Source organism: Rhinolophus sinicus, linkage group LG03 (assembly GCF_036562045.2).
Source record: "Rhinolophus sinicus isolate RSC01 linkage group LG03, ASM3656204v1, whole genome shotgun sequence".
NCBI classification, from domain to species: Eukaryota; Metazoa; Chordata; class Mammalia; order Chiroptera; family Rhinolophidae; genus Rhinolophus; species Rhinolophus sinicus.
The window spans coordinates 122,274,324-122,295,599 of record NC_133753.1 but is presented as its reverse complement, the minus strand read 5'-3'; the positions used below and the strand labels follow the sequence as shown (position 1 = coordinate 122,295,599).

At 37.6% G+C, this 21,276-nt stretch overlaps 1 protein-coding gene across 5 annotated transcripts in view; it reads left to right on the top strand.

The window, feature by feature from the left end:
• The window catches only part of KCNN2 (potassium calcium-activated channel subfamily N member 2), a 383,473-nt gene that overhangs the window by 341,970 nt on the left and 20,227 nt on the right, over positions 1 to 21,276 (top strand). For all 5 annotated transcript variants that reach the window (XM_019727805.2, XM_074328595.1, XM_074328596.1 and 2 more), the window contains one exon: positions 10,755 to 10,896. In XM_019727805.2, the coding sequence (XP_019583364.2) occupies positions 10,755 to 10,896 (142 nt within the window). The remainder of the gene's footprint in view (positions 1 to 10,754; positions 10,897 to 21,276) is intronic.

Here is a 21,276-nt window from a genome sequence, read left to right as displayed (position 1 = left end):
CTCTTGAGAAATCAGCTGACAGCCTTATGGAAGCTGCCTTGTAGGTAAGTAACTTCCTTTTTCTTGCACTTTTAACATTCTCTCTTTGTCTTTAACCTTTGGCATTTTAATTATGATGTGTCTTTGTGTAGGCCTCTTTGGGTTCATCTTGTTTGGGATTCTCTGCACTTTCTGGGCTTATATGTCTATTTCCTTTGTAAGATTAGGGATGTTTTCAATCATTATTTCTTCAAATAGGTTTTCCATCTCTTCTTCTCTTTCTTCTCCTGGTACCCCTATCATGTGAATGTTGGTATGCTTGATGTTAACCAGAAGCCCCTTAAACTAAACTCATTTTTAAAATTCTTTTTGCTGCTCGAATTTGGTGTTTTCTGCTACCTTGTCTTCCAAATTCTGATTTGATCCTCTGCTTTAATTGATCTAATCTTGATGCACTCTAATGTATTTTTCATTTCAGTTATTGTATTCTTTATTTCTGACTGGTTCTTTTTTATGTTTTCTATCTCCATTTTTATGTTTTCCATCTTTTTCTTGAAGTTCTGACTGATTTCATCTATTCTTTCCCTACGCTTATTGAGCATACTTATAACCAATATTTTGAACTCTGCATCCAGTAGATTAGTTATCTCTATTTCATTTAGCTCTTTTGCTAGAGTTGTCCTGATTTTTCATTTGGGACATGTTTCTTTGTCTCCTCATTTTGGCTGACTCCTGTGTTTCTTCCTAAGTATTCGGTAGATCTGCTATGTTTCCCAGTCTTGCCAGAGTGGCCTTGTGTACAAGGTATCCTGTGGGGCCAAGTGGCACAGAGACCCACTTTAGATCGAAAGACACACACAGACTGAAAGTAAAGGCATGGAAAAAATATTTCATTGAAATGGAAACAAAAAAAAATTTGGAGTAGCAATACTTATTTCAGACAAAATAAACTTTCACCTGAACTGGGTATTCCAGGAGTATCCATTGTGTGGTTTGTTTGTGCCTCCCTGTCGTAGTTGAGCCTTGATTGATGTTGGCATGTCAGTGGGTGGGATTGATCCTCAAGCAGACTGGCTGTGAGGTCTGGCAGTGACTACAGCAAATGAGCTGTTGTGGGGGGCATGACCCCATGGAGCAGGATTTGCTTTAGCAAGTCTCCGATACCTGCCAAGTCCATCCTTTGGGTGTGTCATTTGTGGAGCTGGATGGGTAGTGCTCTGATGGGGTCTGAACCTGGCCACTGGGTGTTGGCTCTGGGGCCTCTTGGGAGAGGCTCTAGTGCAGGACAAGATCAGCCACTGCCTGTGCCTGGCCCAGGCCTACCTGGAGCTGCAAAGTGATCTGCAGATGGTTGCTACCCCTGCTGGGCTTGGAGATGCCTGGAAAAGGTTACCCTGCAAACTAAGGCCAACTGCCACTAGTGCCTGGCTTAGAGCTGCCTAGCAAGAGGTACTGAACACATGAGGCCAGGCACTGTTTCTTTGAGGTCTGTGGACCTTTAAGAACTTTTAGGAAAGTCCCCAGTTTGAGCCAAGGAAGATCGCTTGTGTGGAAAAGCCCCTGAAAGAGGTTAGGGCTGGGTGTGTGAGTTGGATGGTTCTCAGGGAATCACCAAAGTGGGGCGAACAGTTAATTAAGTTGATGGAGAGCTCAGATTTGGTGACGGCCTGTGCCTGCCAGCTGGGAGGGTCAAGGGCTCAACAAAAGCAGAATGGTGTCTGTCAGCACTTGCATCCCCAGAGAGAGCTGCCCTGACCCCTGCGCCTCCAGCTCTCACCCTGAAGCTGTTCAATTCAGCTACTCCTTGTATGTCCATGGTATTTTATGAGATGCTGCCCTAGCACTAGAGCTCAGAGCAAGTGAGTTTGACAGTGAGTGGCTGAGTGAGAGTGTGAAATCCCTTTAAGACTTGCAGTACCTAGGTTTCTAGCAGCAACTTGTCTCACTCAGCCACAATTTCTGCTGGTTTTCACAGCCAGATGTTATGAGGATTTTTCTTCCCAGCACTGGAGCCCTGGCTTGAGGAGTCCAGTGTAGGGCTGGGACCTCTCGCTCTTCAGGGGGCCTCCGTGGCCAAGATATCCATGGGTGTGGGACCTGCCCCACTGTGTCCCTGCCCCTCCTACCAATCTCTGTGTGGCCTCTGTATCCTTAGTTGTAGGAATTCTGTTCAGCTAGTCTTCAGGTGGTTCTTAATGATGGTTTTTCTGTAATTTAGTTGTAATTTAGATAATTGACTTGGGAGAAGGTGAGTGCAGCATTTTCCTACTCTACCATCTTGACTGGAAGTCTTCTAGGTCTTTAACATAGATAATTGTCAAATAATTATGTAGTTATGAGGTCTAAGACTACTAACTTATTGACAGATAAGTCATTTCTGAATTCATTCTAACATAAATAATAATGCATAAATGAATAGAGAGATAACAAAACATTTTTTTGGTCATTTTTTTCAGGGAAACATAATGAATGTAATTCTTCATCCATATATATTCTATTATCCCTCTCTTTTTTGTTAGGGACTTTCAGCTTTATTTCAAAGGAAGCTTAGCACTTAGAACATATCCACTCATGGTCTCTACGCAAAAACCAGTCTTCTCTATCCATACTGTGAATGAAATTCTCATTAGCCAAGCTTAACACATGAAAAGAAATCACACACACACACACACACACACACACACACACACACGAGAAGAGTGGGGGCAGGAAGATGGAGGAAGGGTTGGAGGTGAGAGGGCGCAAAGTGTTTTTAGCTTTTGATTCTTCTAAATTAACTGAAGAGAGAAAAACAATAATTCCAAATATGCAAGGTTAAGGGAGCAAAATAAAATCAAAGTAAAAAATTCACTTTGGTATTTTAGAGTTAATAAAGAACTGTACAATGAATGAAAATTGAAACTGACTCATGCCTAAGTTAAAGTCAGGCTTTACAGATAGCATTTCCCTGCTTATCTCTGTTGCTTTTCTTTGGATACTTATTGTTATTGAAGGAAGACTATATTGGGATCCCCAAGATCCTAAAGCCATGTTTGCATTTTCATGATTAAGAAATGGTAGTGAAGTAGGAGTAAAAGGTAGGGACTAGAAGAAAGTCACATAGATTGGGTCAGTTCTCTGGCCTGAAGGAACTTTCTGTAAATTATTTACAGAGGAGTTTTATACATAGTTACATTTTTTTTTTTTTAGAGTACCCTCAGAGAGGTTTTTAGTAAAATTTTTGAACCCACTGAATTTTACTTTTTATTTAAATTTAAGACTATAATTTTAGGTCTCAGTGTTACGTTCTTATACATTCGTGTCATTACTTTCATCTCCAAAATTTCCTTTATATTTGTAGATGTTCAGCATGTGTTTGAATAAAAAACAACTCCTGGAATAAAGTTGATAGATGGTTTTCAATCTTGACAACACATTAAAATTACCTAGGCGCTTTTAAAATAATCCTTGCCATAGCCCCACCCCCAAAGATCTTGACTTAATTGGTTGAGGATGGAGCTTTTGTATAGGCATTTTTAATGCTTCCCATGTGATTCTAATATGCAACCATAGGTGAGAACCCTTGATATGGATCGGTGGCAAATAAAAGATATATGTCACCCCTCCCCTGAGCTGTTGGCATTCAGCACTTTTCTCCTTTGAACCTAAATATGTGCCTTCATTGGATTTCTTTCTGTGCTTATATGTTTTAATTCATGGAATCACTTATTTTATTTGCTTATACCTTAAATCATAAGTATATGCACATATTTTGGGTTTGGAGGAAGATAATTTATCGTATTCCTCTCAATTCTCTGGGTCTTCAATTCATAGACATGAGAATGTCAGCTACATTACTGACATAAAGCAGATCTGGACACTACCACTTGACCTATACCCCAGTGGGCTGCCTGGTATTCTGATGTGTCATCACTGAATTAGATGGAATCATAGATGTACCTCATACCCTGAAGGAATCATCCTGCCCAGGTCAGCTTACCTTACCACATAGAGAACCAAATACACCTGCTGTGGGGGCATGCTGAGCAAAGAGAGGACCTAAGCTACAACTATTCAGTTTCTCCTCCCAGATTCAACACCTTCCCCCTCTACAAATCTGGAGAAATAGTTTGTTAGAGGCAACTGTTTTCAGTGTTTAGCCAGGATCTGTTTTTCCCTTCTTTGAAACTTTTTAAGATATTCTTATTCCTAGCATTGTAAAATTTACAGTGATCCCACTTGGCATAGATCATTTTTTTATTCTGTATGCAGATACTCAGTAGAACCTTCCTTTAGATACCTGCCTTTTATTTTTCCTGCACAAAGAAATAAAAGAATATTTTCATTTCTTCTACTTTCTATGTTCTGTGGAAAGTCAAGTTGTTAGACCCTCTGTGTTCTCTGAGAATCTATCTTTTTATCTATCTTTTTTGTCCTCCTTTTCCCCTTCTCTTTTTTTTTTTTGTTCTACTTTCTGGGAGACTTCTGCCAATTGATATCGTATTATGATTATTTTTTCATTATAATTCTAACTATTAGAAGTTTCTCTTTTTATTCTTTAATTGTACTTCTTTGTAGCATCGTGTTCCTGTCTTATGGATGCCATGTTTTTCTTTAGGTCTTTCATGGTATAATTTAGGGTGTTTAGAAGTCCTGCCTGCCATCACCCTACACTGTCTTAAGATTCTTCTGTTTCCTCCTTTTTCTCTTTCTTCCTCTCTCTACCCTTCTTTTTGTCTATATCTTTTCTATACAAAGTATATTTGAAATGTGTGTTGGTTGTTTGCTATTCTTTCATGTTCAGGAGTGGCAATTGGAAGCTTTATAAGGACAGAGGAGCTTATTGTCAGATGAACTCACTGTAAGGAAGCTGGTTGGAAAGCAGCATTTTTCATTAGGGAATCCTTGATGTTAGTACATGAATGTCTTTTCACTGAAGCTGTTCTGTTTCTCTAATATAGAGTCAGAGAGTGAAGAATAGAAATTAGGAATGCTGCTGTTCTGTTTGGAAACATGAATTTAATCCCCATATTTTCAGCCCCAAACGTCTTTCCTGACCTTAGCTGGGCTCTGGGTCAGACTCTCTATCTATTCCCAAAGAAAACTCCTCTATCTCCAGTTAGTTATCTGGCAGTACCAGGCAGGGCAGGCACCTGTGTATTCCATTTACATAGCAGGAATATAGCAGGAGTATATCATTAGTTCTCCTGTTTTCAGCATTGGACCTCCAAGTTGTGAACCTTCCATGAGTCCTGTGATAATTTGTGCCTTTTAATTGGAGTTATTTAGGCCATTTATATTTAATGTGGTTTCAGATATGCTTGGGTAAATCTATTCTTTTACTGTTTGTTTGTTGTTTGTTCCATCTCTTCTTTGTTCCTTTTTTTTCTGTATATCTGCCCTTTTTTGGATTACTTATTTTTTTGTTATCCCATCATATATCCCTTATTGGGTTATTATTTATTGCTCTTTGATGTATTATTTCAGTGGTTCCTTTAGGGTTTATAGCATACCTATACACTTATGTATAGTATAACTAAATTATCAATCTTCCCTTAATGTTATTCCACTTACTACAATCTATCTTCAAGTGATACCACTTTACATATAGTACTTCCACTTCTCCCGCCCTGAATAGTTTTACATGCATGTACTGATCAACATTCAGCTGAATAATCAAAAAGACCCCTTGGCAGATCTCTGGGTCTCTCTCTGTGTGGATCTGTCCTCTCTAGTTTTGGCCCTGTGAACTCTTGGCCTCCCTGCATTCCCAGCTCTGTCCCTCAACTTGAGGAGTCCTCTAGGCTCTACCTGGTTTCCCTCCCTGAGCTACATCCAGAGATTCTCTTCAGGCATTAAGTTGGAGCAATCGTATGACTCACTTTGGTGGTTTACCATCTCTGGGGGATTACTGTTCTTTGTTACTAAATTATCTATGTCTTGTTAACCATTGTCTCAAATACATTTTCCTGCTTTTGCAATTGTTTTAAGAGGGAGTATAAATCTAATCCCTTGTTGTTCCATCATGGCTAGCAGCAGAATTCCCCATGCACTTTCATTTGTATAAAAAAGTGTTCTTTCCAATGCTCTCATTTCTGCTTTCCTTTCTTTTTGTTCTTGTGGATTTATACCTCTTTTTTATAGCCTTACTATCATTTTGGTGGTATTTCAGGAAAGAAATGTGGATTCAGGAAAGAGAACTGCTGGTAGATTGAGCACGTATATTTAAATCTTCATAATATAACAAAGGCTGGCATTTGAGATCAGAGCTGACAATTGAGATGATATGATTTGGCCATTTATAGTGTTAATAGTAAGTTTAATAGAAAAGTATGAATGAACATAGTTTGCAGCCTTTAGCTTTCACTGTCAAATTATTTTTTCAAGTGTAAAAATACTGTATAAGTTGCCTCCATGTGCATATTGGAACATAACATGACAAATCCAATTCATGTCGATTGGTGGACAAGACTCATTTCTACCCCCTTTTTGTATCTATACATGAGATTCCGGAGGCTCAGTGTGTGGCCAAGGGCAAGTCAGTTTGAAAACAAATATTTTACATTGTCACACTAATTTATTCATTAAATTCTAATTCCTGCTATATTCTTCTAAGCACTCTATGAAGATTCACCAATAAATAAGTCATAGTCTTTGTCCTCAAATTCTACACAGTTTTAATTCTGGGGACATGTTAGCAGAGCAAATTATATATTACATTTCTTATGATCCAAGTTAATATTGATTGATAGTGCTAGAAATATCTACAAGAAGCTGCTGGAATACAAAGAAAGGATGTGTGGTCATGCTGACCAAAATCTATGCAAAGTATGGAGAAGGGACCCATGAGGAGATTCTCAAAGTACAAATCAGGGGTTACAAAGATGATGAAGGTGGTTCCAGGCAGAGGAAAACGCACCAGCAGAGAAAGAGAACTGTGAAGGAGGATGACATAATTGCCAGCCACTAGTGTGCCAAAGGGCCTGTTATTTATGGAAGGGTGCTGAGGGTGACGCAGTAGTGCTGGGCAGAGGCTGCCTCATTCAGAGGGAAGAATTCAGGAATTCCCTTGGAAAGATAATGCCTGTGAATTTAAAAGCAGATATTATAGGAAGCTGTCATATTTGTGATGTAAAACACAGTGATAGATCCACAGTCGGCAATGAATGAAGAATTGAATGGAATTGAATTGAACTGAGTTGAAAAGGAACATTTTGCTTCTTTTAAAACCTTAAAGCAGATCTCACAATCTTTAAGTCTATGAAGTATGTAGTGCTATGAAACAGTGCAGTAAGTCCTCGTCCCCAAACCCCAAAGTCCTTATTTTAAATACTTGAGATCAGATAGTCCTTGCATTAATTTCAATAGTATTTAATGTGTTTTTAATTAAACACGCATTCATATTGATCAGAATTTGAAATTTGCCAGGTAAGTCATTTCTTCGTGTCTACCCAGAACAATTCTCCTTGTGGAGAAAGTTGGAATTGTCTAAGTAAGTTTGTGAAATGAACTTCTATTATAAGAACTATTTTGAAATTGTTTAACCATTTAAGTTACACATATTAATCATCTACAGTGGTGTGAATCTGGCATAAATTCAAACCTTGGCAGTGTTCTAACTGATAATATCATCATGTTATCATAATATGATCATATATATAATGATTATATATAATATACATGATAATATGTTAATAAGTCTAATATTTGTTTCTGAGTTTCCAAGAAAGAAATTCTGATTATTCTAATAGTATATAATATGGTCTCTAATTACCTAACTCTTCTTGACTACCCACAACTAAATATGTCTGAATATAGCATAAACATTAGTATGAGATATCATTTTTCTAATCTGAGCTATGTTTCACTCAAGTTTATTATTTCATAAGCAAAAAAGGTAATTTAACATTGAATCTCAAGCCCTAAAATACCAACTCCTAGAGAGATATTTATTTCTAATTAGGCCCTCAATATGAGATTACACCCTCTGACCCAGTGTAATGTACATAGTATACAGTTAATATTGACTGAATGATAGTTATGCCATAATACTTGAGAGTGTTTGGCAAAGAGTCAAGGGAGGATGGGAGAAATTTGTGTATTTAAAACGTGTGTATTAATTAAAGGTAAGCAACTAAAGAGGAGTCCGCTTGCCTAAATGTTCCAGTGAACGCTTTTCATTGTAATTTTCAAAGTCATTTACTGCTTCAAACTTTGAAAAACAAAAGTATTACAAAAAAAACAATTAGAAAAACTTCCACATCCGTGCCAAAGCTGAGATTTCCCTGTGGGCATCAGACATGAACGCGCCCCCTAGAGGCCGGTGTTTATAGTGTAAAATCTCAAACTCCAATCTGTAGTTGTTCTGAACTAAGGAAAACCATGTGCCCAGCAAATGTGTTCTGGTCACTTGCAGTGTAGCAATAACTTGAAGGTTTCACTCAGACATGGTCACGTTTTCTAAGTGTCTAGTGATTGAGGACACTGTTGATGTAGAGAGGGTGGGAGAGTGTAACTGTTTTAACCGTATTTCAGATTGTCCATGTCTGAAACAGTAATGTAAAATGAGAATGAATGCGAGTCAAGAGCTGTGATCACTCAACCAGTATTTCCTATGCATCAGGGAATTAGGGCCATCAACTGTTAAATGAATCAGGTCTTTATGCAAATCATGCTTTCTGGAGAAGAAACTTCGTCTCCTCGCAATTCTGCATTGAACAGGGCATGACCTCTTGGTTCTCCCTTTTCTGGTACAGCTTACACCCACTCCAAGGAAATGTATTCCCTGTGTTAGGCAAGTGCTTGATGAGGAATACTCTAGAGAGCCCCAAGATCGTGAATGGGTTAGAATCCAAAGCTCACTTCTGAGGGTCTTGTTTGAAATGAAAACCGCATTCGTCTGTGATAGCCCCACTGCACAAGCCTAGCAGGGGCCCGGAGTAGTTCTTATTTAGCTGAAGTATAGCACTGATTAAATCACCCTACTCCTGTGTGCATGCTATTTAACAATGGTTCTCAGAGGACATGCACTCACCTGTCTTCATGGAAAGCTAGGAATACATCTAGGCCTCCCTTTTGGCAAAGACAGCCTCTCTACCCAGCCATTCTGGGAAGAGGAGACTCCATAGCTAGGTGATAGTGGCAGTTCCCTGGGGTGAAATGGTGGAGGTTTATGCCCTTCTGCCACCAAAAGCTCATACAATTCTCCTGAGCAAGGGCTGGCTGCCTGTGCGTGTGCCCGTCCCTTTGCTTTCAGAAGACCCAGTAATTGCCCTCATTCTTCCTTACTCCTGGGTTCCATTCACCCCAGCCATGGGTTTCTCTTTCCCTATTCCAGAGTAACAGGAAATACTCCTTCTTAGTGTCTAATACTTAATTGAAATAAAACAAAAGTATAAAAGTGATCAGCATGGGTCTTTTCTGTACCCAAAGCAAGAGGTTAGATCCACTAATATTACTGAGGCAAGTTCATATATGTTATGGACCTTCTGAACTTTCAGTGATAGATGCAGGAGGCTTGGCCTGAGATGAAGGAAAGGGAGGCACACAGAATACATTTCCCAGTGTAGATTGGGGTCTGAGATCAATCCTGGGGCTCAAGACGGGGAATCTTTCTTGCCACCCCAGCTTTGGCAGCACAGTGAGTCAAGTTGCAAGGCATGACTGAGTATGGATAAGCCAGGCGACTATCAGCCTTCTTTGGAGAGGAGGAAATGAGGAAAAGAAAGCCCACCCAGTGGTATCTGAGAGCTGGAAAGAAAGGGTAATCCTTGGGAGAAGTTGGGTGTGAAGAGCAAGAAATGCCTCTAATGACCAGTCTGGGGTCTAACTGTCAAGGAAACCAGAAGACGGCCACTCCACACCATGACTATACAAAATGTGCATCCAGAGCAAGTTCTTCTAGGGTAACAACTCACGTGTCCTCACTGTTGTGTACGTGGTGGAGAGAAGTGTCCCCATGGTGGGCCAGGTTACTATTTAGTACTGCTAATTCAAGCAGAACATTATAGGGTATCTGTTTCTGATATAATCACCTTCCTCCTCACTAGAAAAACTGGACACCTCAAAGAATAATCAGGATAACCTTTTTTACTACAAGCTCTTTGTGTGCAACTGCTGAGGCAACAGCTTCTGTTAAGCTCTCGCTCTAGGCAGGGATTGTGTGTGATCAAAGGTAAAGTTTCTGTCTTCAAGGAGGATGGCTAGTGAGGGACCTCCAGCTAACAGTATAATATAGTCCTGTGATGGAGGAATACTTAGGATACTGAGGGAGCCTGGGGGAGGCATTGGGACAGGAGTAGACAGAAAGTTTATTTAGAAAGATGATGGAATTGGCCCATTAAGGAAATAAAGGTTGCAAAGGAAAATCTAAGCAAAGGGAACAGCATGGCTTCTTCTGCTACAAAGGTGTGGAGGTCTTCCCCTGTAAACTGGGTGGCTATATATTGTCCTGTAAGTTGGGCATATTAGTGGGCCTCAAGCAATGATGTGACGTGACCAGGGACCAGAGCAAGGTTCAAGGATAAATACACATTTATCAACTTCCACCAGGGAGAAAACAATTTTCATATTTTACAGTGTCTCTTTCAGATTAGTATTAAAGTTGAAGAATGTCTTGATGTCTTTCGGAGTACATAGATGGAACCTCAATTTTATTTATAATCATGAGCTTTGAAAACCTCTAAATGAGCAGTTTATAGAAGATACTTAGTGAATTCATGAATGGAATCACACTGGCCTTAGCAACTGTACTGCAGATTAATTATAAAGGACTGGCTTTGTTTCCTATTTTTCAGGTACCATGATCAGCAGGATGTTACTAGCAACTTCCTTGGAGCGATGTGGTTAATATCCATAACTTTTCTCTCCATTGGTTATGGTGACATGGTACCTAACACATACTGTGGGAAAGGAGTCTGTTTGCTTACTGGAATTATGGTAAGTGTCTTTTTTTTACTTTGCCTTTTTTAAATTTAAACTCAAAAGGGCACTTACACCATCGGGCCCATGGGCAGAAGTCATTGTAAGCTACTTGAGTTCCCAACAGCAGGGAAGCCATGTACATAAATCAGTTCTGTGTTGGGAGACAACATCAACAGTTGTCGTCTTATGTTTCCCATCACGAAGCTCCATTGAGGACATATGGCTGCTAGACTGCGCCTTGTGGGTGAGACACTAATTTGATGAACAAATCTGACCTTAGAGTTTCAGCTTCAGAGTCAGGAAGTTATTCAAGTCTGGGTCAGTTCCGCCATTTCCTACTAGCTTGTGAACTTGAAAAAATTTCGCTTCTCTCTCAAACTTTCTTTCCTCGTCTATAAAATGTGGACTATAGTAAGTATCTTGAAGTGTGTCAAAGGGTTGAAGAATTACATGACATTTTATCAGTTCTATTTTATTAGATTATATTTATTATTTTAATATTTGTTGAGTGCCAGGTATATGCCAGGCACTGCCCTAGATACTGGAAATACAACAAAAGAAGACAGAAACTTTTCTTGTCCTGCCTTCTTAGAGTTTACAGGAGAAGACCTACATTAAAAACATAATTAACACATAATTGTTAATCACATTTATGACAAATGTGTGAGGAAGTAAAGCTTCTGACCTAACTTGGGGACTGAGGAATGCGATCTACTCAGAGAAACAGATCCCTGGAAAGTTGGCTTTTCACTGAGGTGGGAAGGGTGGTTTGTGAGAAGAAGGAAGGGCATTTTCAGGAAAAGGAAATGGCTTATTTGAAGGTAATGAGGCAAGGAGGAGTTACCACGTTGAGCAAGGCTACTGGGCCAGGATTGTCCAGGGGAAAGTGGCATGACATGAGGCTGGGGACAGAAGGCAAGTCTAGTGGCGCACCTGTCAAAGGTGTGCTTCCTGGGGTATCGTGCCACTGTTCCTTTGGGACGCCTAGCTCAGACACCGTCCTTCCTCACACACTACAAGTTGGCCAGGACTGGTTTGCACCATCTGTTTTAGATGTTTAGAAGGCTAGCGTGTTATCTAAAAATTATTAAGGTGGTGTGAGCTTTTAAATATTTAAACCAGAGATAATTTCAAATTGAAATTTTCAGTGACTTAGGTTCTCGTCACTCCTTATCTGCTTTTTCTAGTTTGGTTATAGAGCAAAGAGTGTTATCTTGATGCTTGTTTCATTTCTGCCTATGTAAGGATGTGAACTGGTACCGGGAGCTCCTTAGGCAGGAAATGCCGAGAATTTCTGAAGCTAGGCATCCCTGCCCAACGCCTACACTGTGTCCGCCCCCAGATTGGCAGGAGAGAAGCAGGCTTCCCACATGAGTGCTTTTGGGTGCTGGCCAGGATAGCATGTCCCGTCACAGCAGTTGCCTACGAAGATTGTTCCAGAGTCAGGACTAGTGGCTGTGGCAGAGATAGGGTGGGAACATTCTTCTCCCGCCTGGTAGTACTGAACTGGGATAAGGCGCCTAGCTGTGAAAATCAAATGCAAGGCCAATTTTAAGGTCACTGGTAGTAACCAAATGACTGTTGCAAATCGCATTTGTGGACAATATAATTTGGGGCATAATTTAACATTATTTGCTTGTAAAAGGAAATTCCAGTTTTGTGAATTTTAGTGAACTTTCTTTTTCATGACAATTAGGTAGTATGGTCCATTATGTTTACTATTGGATCATTTCCTGAAAAGATAGCATTTTATTATATAGTATAGTGCTTTGGGAAATGAAATTTGCATGGATGTATTTTTGGAGGGCCCATAACTAGCCCACAAGGGACAAAATGACGCTACTGATAAAAACAAAACTAGTAATTGCAGTCTTTCTCCTCCTGCTTCTTAGAAACAACTTTCTTGGTGTTCCTTTTTGGCAAGATGTGCCTCGTTTTATTTTTGAAATAGGTATGACTCAGGGTTGGTGCAAACAGCCTCATTTGCCATGGGATCAGAGCCAAATTTAAAGTTAACCTTGCCAGGATCTTATGGTCCTTTTATCTTTCCTCGATTTTTTTCTTTGTCCTTAATGTCTCAAGAACGGTTCCTTCAGTCTCATCTGACAGCACACATCTTTTATTTAGTTCCTCAAATTACTTCTTTGCATAGGTTTCACTAGGGCTCTTACTTTGTTTTTAAAAAATAGAAGTTGTAAGCAAAAGCAACTTTTGTAAGCAAAAGCAACTTTTAATCTATATGGACATAAAAATGTTGTACACAATGAAATTTACAGTGACGATGTTCCTGTCCTTTAAGCTCATGGTGAAAAAGTCCCTCTGTTCTTGAGTTGAGGAGCTCCATTCCAACTCCCTCATTAAGTAACAGATTTATTTCTTACTTGACTCAATCAAAGACTGACTTGCATACAGAGAAATTCGGTAATCTTTGACAAGCCTATTTGAAATACTGTGTAGAATTGGTTTGTCTCTGTCTGTAAGCCAAAACATGGAGTCAGGCCACAAAGCAATCTTATGAAGGTGACCTGCTAGGGGTTGATTATATCCCATATAAATTTCCTGGGAATCTAGAGCTTATGGATGGAGGTGACCTAGAAACCAGTATGGAGAGTGTTGGTTGACAATGTAGATTTCTAAAAGAAGAAATTGTTTTCATAGTCCACGTAGAAGGTTAGTATCCTTAAGATGAAATGTTTGTTTTGTCAAACAGATTTTGTCTGCTTTTGTTTTCAAGACATTTAAATACCAGTTTGTCACTTTTGAATTATCTAAGCCAGATAGGATTTGTTTTTATTTCAAGTGTTTATTTGCCTATCCCCCCTTGGACTTTTGCATTGTATGTTTAGGTAAAATGCACTTTTCAGATTTCCCATGAGTCATCTCTCTGCCTCTGTCTCTCTCTCCCTGAGGCCTTTAGTACATTGTGAAAGAGAAATATAATTTACAACACTCTTGAGAGAGCAAGGGTCATCCCTGAATCATCTTTTATATTATCTCTGAAGTACTGTGTTTCTTTGTGCTTTTATAGTTGAATTTCTTGTTCTTGCATTTATGAAATTTTGTTAGAAATTATACTTTATGTGGGTTTTTTTTTCACTTTGAAGAAATATGGTTGATCTTAATGCTAACACCTACAGAGCTTTCTCATTTCAAAAATGTGCATATAACGAAATGAGCACTGCATGTTTTCTTCATAAAGTTAATGAAACTAATGAATTATTTCTTGGCATCATCTTAGATGTTCACATTTCATTGGTAAAACTCAAAATTAAACTGCAGTTTAAAAATTTTAAATAATGTGTCATGAATTATATTTTTGGGAGCCAAGAACCTTAAGATTAACCTGCAGTGCTCTGAGCAGAAACATATCATTACACCATAAGAAGAGAGAGTTTTCCAGAATATTTCTAAGAGACAAACAAATGGCCTTATCAAAAAATTACGTCTCCTCACCTGAAATGTAAATTGTGAATCCAAGACAATCATGCAAATCTCTTCTAATGTTTTTAGCTTGTGTTTACAATGTTATAGGTAGATAATTATGGAAATACTAACATAAGTGGATTTTAGATACTGAACTGCCTTAGCAGGCATTCCATTGTGATAGATCAAACAAATCAAGAATAAATTTTCCTTTCACCAAGACCCACCTAAGAGACAAAGATCTCTTCCTCTCTCCTGGATCTCCTGGATTTAAAAACAGGCTTGCCTAATAGACAAAACCACTCATTACCCTCCAGGAGAAAACCATTAAAGTTGTAATTACCTACTTTCTTCTTATTCCTCTATCCTTCCTCTATTTGAGGAGGTACCAAGGACCTGAGGATTTATTATTGTGACTATCATGATAACCAATAGGATGAATTGTAAATGGCTTTTATTCTTTTGGTTGAAGGCAATAGGCAAATAACATTGTTGGATCATGGTGTCTGAGCTTTTTTGTGAGCATTAGCTGGTTTCTCAGTATCTCCAACTTTATAATAGAGAAAGTAATTTTTTTGCATAATATTAAAAAGTTATCTACCATTTTGTATCTTTACATATAGATATAACACATATTGAAATCTATAATATTCCCTAATCTGTCAATATATAATTGTTTCAAGAGTAGAAAATAGTCTCATTGTTAAGAGTAATTTTTGCTTTTCTTTCTTTAAAATTATGGCAGCTCTTGCCACTTAGAGTATGGATGATGGAATTTTCTTTGGCATAATTATTTTTAAATATGGAGTAATATCTGTCCATTCCTAGGGACACAGGTTATCTGATAAGTGGACCTCTAATAGTGTTCTATAAATCCCTATACCTCATCAAAGTGAAGTCACTTCAGACATGTGTCATTTAGGTTTCTTCTGTCCCACTAGTAATTCTGTATAAACAAAAGCAATGCATAGGTTGTCCAATTTAAAAGTCACCACACCAGTTAATTTTTAAATTTTTACTCAGGGAGGAAAAAAAAAAATCACATGGTGACTCAGTCAATTGTCAGAGTTCAATAGTTTTCATTCTAAAGGATAGTAACATTACATTGTTAACTCAATCAGAGGATATCCAAAACACAGCCTTAAATTATCCAGAGTTTATATAGAGAATAGTGAGTATTAAAGAGGGCTAAATCTAAGGTTTGATTATAGACTTTGTCTTTGCATTTAAGAATGTTTTTCCCCTGCCAGTGGATGTTGAAATCTTAAGAAGACTAAAGCTATTCCTGGGTGTGTAAATAAGCAAAAGAGCTCAGGGTCCTTTTTACATGCCTTATACAATTTGACATGAGATGATTAATAATCAAATAATAATTTTGAAGAGGTTTTTACTTTACTTTTTGTTGTTTTTTTTGGTACGTTCATTGAATCTCATCCAATAAAGGCCCAGTGAGGAGAGTGCATCTTTAAATTCTTCCAGTAGTTTCTATTTTGTACCAAGCCACAGGAGGAGATGATGGGCCTTTTCAGCCACAAGGCTCAATTCCCCACCAGGGCCCTAAGTGGACCTCCACTTCTTCCCATGCAAATTTCTTAGGATATATGACAGCTGCTTTCTTCCAGGAACAGGCAAGTGTAACTGGAAGTTGTTGTGACCTTCCGGCATTCGACTTGTTGTCTCTACAACTCCACCTCATTTTTCTAAGCTATCAGCACTTTCAGCTGACAGAGCCGCCCCACATGCCTCTAAACTACATGCACTCACGTTGGCATCATTGCTCATAAGGAGATAGAAACCTAGGGATGCCCAGTTTTGTGCAGCACTTCCTTCTTTCCAACCACCAAAGCAGTAAATGAGCTGAACAGACAAATCACTCTAAAGGAGATTTGGGTTTCCCAGGTCCAGGTGTTATCATTGTACTCAAAAAAAAAAAAAAAAAGAAAAAGACAATCTTCTCCCCTCTTTGTTAGGAGGAAGGCATTTGAATTGCACTGTACCCTCCTATCAGCAAATAGCAACTTGTATTTGAAGATACTGAGAGGTAGGGCATTTTGATACAGGATGTTGTTTATTTTTATGCAAAATTGCAAAACTCCAATGGGATATAATAGTAAAGCTCAGTGTTAGTAATTTTAATTCTCAGAATTTATTTTATGCATTTTTATGAAAGAATAATTATGTCAGGCAAATGAAGTAAAAATGTATTCATTGTTCCAGGATATTGAGTCAGTCAATCCCAGGGACAGAAAAATGGGCAATGGTTTCAAATACGCATTTTACTTTCATTTTGGAGGGCAAGTTGATATTTTAAAATACCAGTTAACCTTAAGGCTGTTTCATTAAATTAGATGTATTTTAGGTGAAAAGCATAATTTTTTCAAATTAATTCTATTTGGAGAAATTTTAATTACTCATAGTCTATTTTGGCAATCATAAAAGTTTTACCTTTTAGGAGCCACCATATACAGGACAATTGATTTAACACTGGAATATTGTGAACATTCTCTTTTTTTTTTTTAGCAGAGTCACTCTCTGTGGTATTCTGGAATTTCCAAAAAAATATATAAATTTCACTATCTTGAATCTGTTGCACATACCTTTTTTTTTAAGAAGGAAAGAATTAAAACTGTTTTTAGTGTGCTTTTTATAATTTTATTTTTCAATTACAGTTTATATACACTATTACATTCTCAGGTATACAATATAATGCTTAGACATTTATATACCTTACAAGGTGATCATCCCAATAAGTCTAGTATTCATCTGACACCATATGTAGTTATTACAAATTGCAAGATTTCATTCTTTTTTATGGCTGAGTAATATTCCACTGTATATATGTACCACCTCTTCTTTATCCATTCGTCCATCAATGGACACAGGTTGCTTCCATGTTGTGGGTATTGTAAATAATGCTGCAATGAACATAGGAGTGCATATATCTTTTTGAATTAGTGTTTTTGTTTTCTTTGGATAAATGCCCAGAAGTGGTATTCCTGAGTCATATGATAGTTCTATTTTTAATTTTTGTTTACTATAGTGGCTGCACCAATTTACAATTTCACCAACAGTACATGAGGGTTCCCCTCTCTGTATGTCCTCACCAACGCTTGTTGTTTGTTGATGACAGCCATTCTGACAGATGTGAGCTCATTGTGTGTTTTATTTGCATTTCCCTGATAATTAGTGACGTTGAGCATCTTTTCATGTCTATTGGTCCTCTGTATGGCCTCTTTAAAGAAATGTCTTTATCCTCTGCCCATTTAAAAATTGGACTGTTTGGGGTTTTTCTGGTGTTAAGTTGTATGAGTTCCTTATATATATTTTGTATATTAACTCTTTCTTGGAATATCTCCTCCCATTCAGTAGATTAATTTGATGCTTATTTTTCCCTTTGTTTCCCTTGCCCATCCCCCCAAAAAATATTACTAATTGTGATGTCCTGTCAAAGAGTTTACTGCCTATGTTTTCTTCTAGGAGTTTTACGGTTTCAACTCTTACACTTAAGTCTGTAATCCATTTTGAGTTTATTCTTGTCTATGCTGTAAAAAAGTGATCGTTTCATTGTTTTCCATGTGTCTGTCTAGTTTTCCCAGCACCATTTATTGAGACTGTCTTTACCCATTGTATATACTTGCCTCCTTTGTCATAGATGAATTGACTATATAGGTGTGGGTTTAGTTCTGGGTTCTCTACACCATTGATCTTTCTTCGTGTCTGTTTTTATTGCCAGTACCATGCTGTTTTAATTACTATAGCTTTATAGCATAGTTTGGTAACAGTGAGGGGTCTATTCAAGGAATTTTCCTTTCCCACAGGGTTGTATTCTTAAAGCCTGATCCCAAAGTGGTCTTCAAAATGATTCTTGGCAATATTTTTAGGATCAGCATAAGCAAGTGATCTAAAGTAAAAACATGTCACTTTAAATTTCTCTAACTCTGTGTGATAAATGATCTTGGGGAAAATGAGCTACCTGAAACTCTTTTCCATTCTAGGGACCAGCATGGCTTACAATATCTGTGGCATAATGCAGGAGAAAAGCACTACATTTCTGTTTGGCAGTATCTAAGACTCTCCAGCTGTTAGGATTCAATTAGAGCTTATACTGTCTGATTGTCATTTGTTCACTTTGATCTGGCATAGAGTAATGAGCATTAATAATTACTTATCTAAGGACAAGGCCTCTCTCCCAGGCAACATCTAATTTGTTAGAAGAAAAGATGATAAACTAGCCAAGGAAAACCTTAACCCTTGCCTTTTATATTCTAGCTTCATAAACACACTGTGTTTTCTTCATTTAGTTTTTAGTTAAAGTGGCAGGTTAGTGATTTGCTTAGCTTTTTCCTAATAACAAATGAAATAGAAGAAAAGTAACCCAGATACATTTTCTAACTTTGGTGAAAGGAATATGACTCATCTAGTTAAAGGCATCCAGGGATCTTAATTTCAGAGAGTAACATATGTGAGTCCCAACTGTTTCTGTATCCATTGTGATGATAAGCTTTGGAGAAAATGTTGTAAAAGCATATTTACATTCATTCTTACTCACTTTATGAAACAGAATGGTTCTGGAAATAGACATTGAGTGGACAATAACATCATGTCATTATTTTAATTACTATAATCATTAAGTGTGTGTAAGAATTTACCTTGAACCTAGAAAGCTTTCAGAGGTGAGCCAGATTTATTTTGCATAACTCTAAAAATTAGAAAAAAATAAGTTATTTTGAAACTCGATTCTATAGGTATCAGATCCTCTTGTTTTTTTTTTTTTGTTTTTTTTAAGAACCTGGGGAGATGAGGACTAAAGGACTCATTGTATTTTAACAATCATAAGGCTAAATTCCGTATGTGGCTCTTGAAGTACAATTTAAAGGATACCATTAGGATAATAGAATGAGGGATATAGGTAGTACTTTCAATGATGACTAAATTGTCAGTCACTTGCTTCTCCAGTTTGCAGCAAAGGTACTCATTTTAATGCACAAGACTTTTGGTGCACTAGAGACCACTCAGCAAGAAATGGGCCAGGAGCAGGAAAAAAAATAGAGCCCAGGAATAAACCCAAATAAAAATTGACTTCCAAAGGCTCTTGATACCAGTGATTTTCCACTCCTGTTAGGATTTTGATTTCTTTCCAGAAGAATCTCAGCAGTGGCCACCTGCCAGGGGAGAACAATATTCAACTTAGAGTGCCAGCTGCCGCTCATAGCCATCTTTATAGCAATAGAAGCCCTCAGCTTTTTATAATCTCTGCTTATTCGGGAACCATTGTGGCCCTTGATCTCCCACTACTCACTGATTGAAGAGTACCTGGGAGCATACATGCAACAGGGGAGCCTGTACAGTAAGTCCTCAATGTTGTCAATAGGTTCTGTTACTATAAGTGAAACAACGTATAACAAAACCAATTTAACCATAAGCTAATTGATACAAACAAGAGTTAAGTTCCCCTGGTATGTCCTCAATGCGATAAGGAAACTACATTGAACAAACTGACATTATTCAAAGACCTGCTGTACTTATCAACCAAATGTCATCTCAAACAGTGGATAGGTACAGATGGCTATCGTGCATGGCCACTGATTCAGGTAGCCCCTCATCAATATAGCATAACTATTTAGATTCTGTGGCAGATGTTTTAAAGTCAACAAAATAGGTGTAGCTGCTTCCTAAGGCCATTCTTCTTCAGTATCCAGCTCTGAAGTCATTGCTTCCATTATCTCTATACTTCACAAAATATCAGGATAACCATCACACAGCCCAGAGATTTCTGACCTTGGACTCTCTGTCCTCTGCTTTTCCTTTCCTTATCATTTTCTGAATGTACTCATAAGTAAATGAAATGGCTGATTAAAAACCTTTCACTCTCTTGTTCAAAATAGAAAGTAGCTCAGGAATTTACCATATTCCCTCCATATCCTTCTTCACCGAAAGCAGTGACTTTATGTTGGAATCACCTAAAAAGCACTAAAAAATTCTGATGTTTGGATTTTATCACTGGAGATGAATATTTAGTTGGTTGGACACAGTCTCTCAGCGTTGGAAATTTTACAAACTGTCCAAGTAATTCTAACCATAATCAAGGTTAAGAACTACTGAATTAAAAGTTGCACCAGATACAAAATAGGAACAATGTTGATTTATTATCCATATCGCTCCATTTTTAAAACATGCATACCAATAGTTTGGCATATAAAATAAGGTGAATTTTAATTTCTCGTTTTGTTTTGAAATGCAGTGCTTCATGTTGTATCATAGATATGGAAAAACCACAAATAAGAATGTAGCTGATCTTAAACATAAAGGTATTATGAGATGAGGTAAAGGGTGATAAATATATCAGTGCTAATTACAGTTCATAACTGAATAATGACTTGTTTGTCTCATCTCTAAAATCAGAGGGTTAAACCAGATGATGTCTAAATACCTTCTGACTTTTCTTTGATCATATGATCAGTATCACTTCATTTCGGAAGATACTGATTTCTTCATAGAGCTAGATGGAAGGGGATATTCAAACCCTCTGGAAATATTGTATTTAAACAATATCAGCTCATTAATAAAACCATGTCTATAATAATAATTGTCAGGTTGTGGCAAGACAGGCCAAGTGCATTCTTCTGCTTTTTCCCTCACTCTTATCCTTCCTGTCAGATTTGTTGTAGCAACTCACTTAGTGAGTTTAAAAAGTTTTTTTGCTCTGTAACTGAATAGCTAAACTTACCTTTATTAATTCAAATAAAAATGATTCTATCATTAATTATATAATAAAACATGAGTATGATTCATAAAGAAAGATCATTTTCCTAGATTGAATTTTTTTAAGGCTAATAAAGATATGTAATGATTAGGTTAGATGTTTTCAAAATCACAAATTGTTGTTTTTAAATGTATAATTAATTAAATATGGGCTATACAGAAAAGAAGAAAGAACAAAATAAGTTACTGATATTCCAACCACTGAGAGAG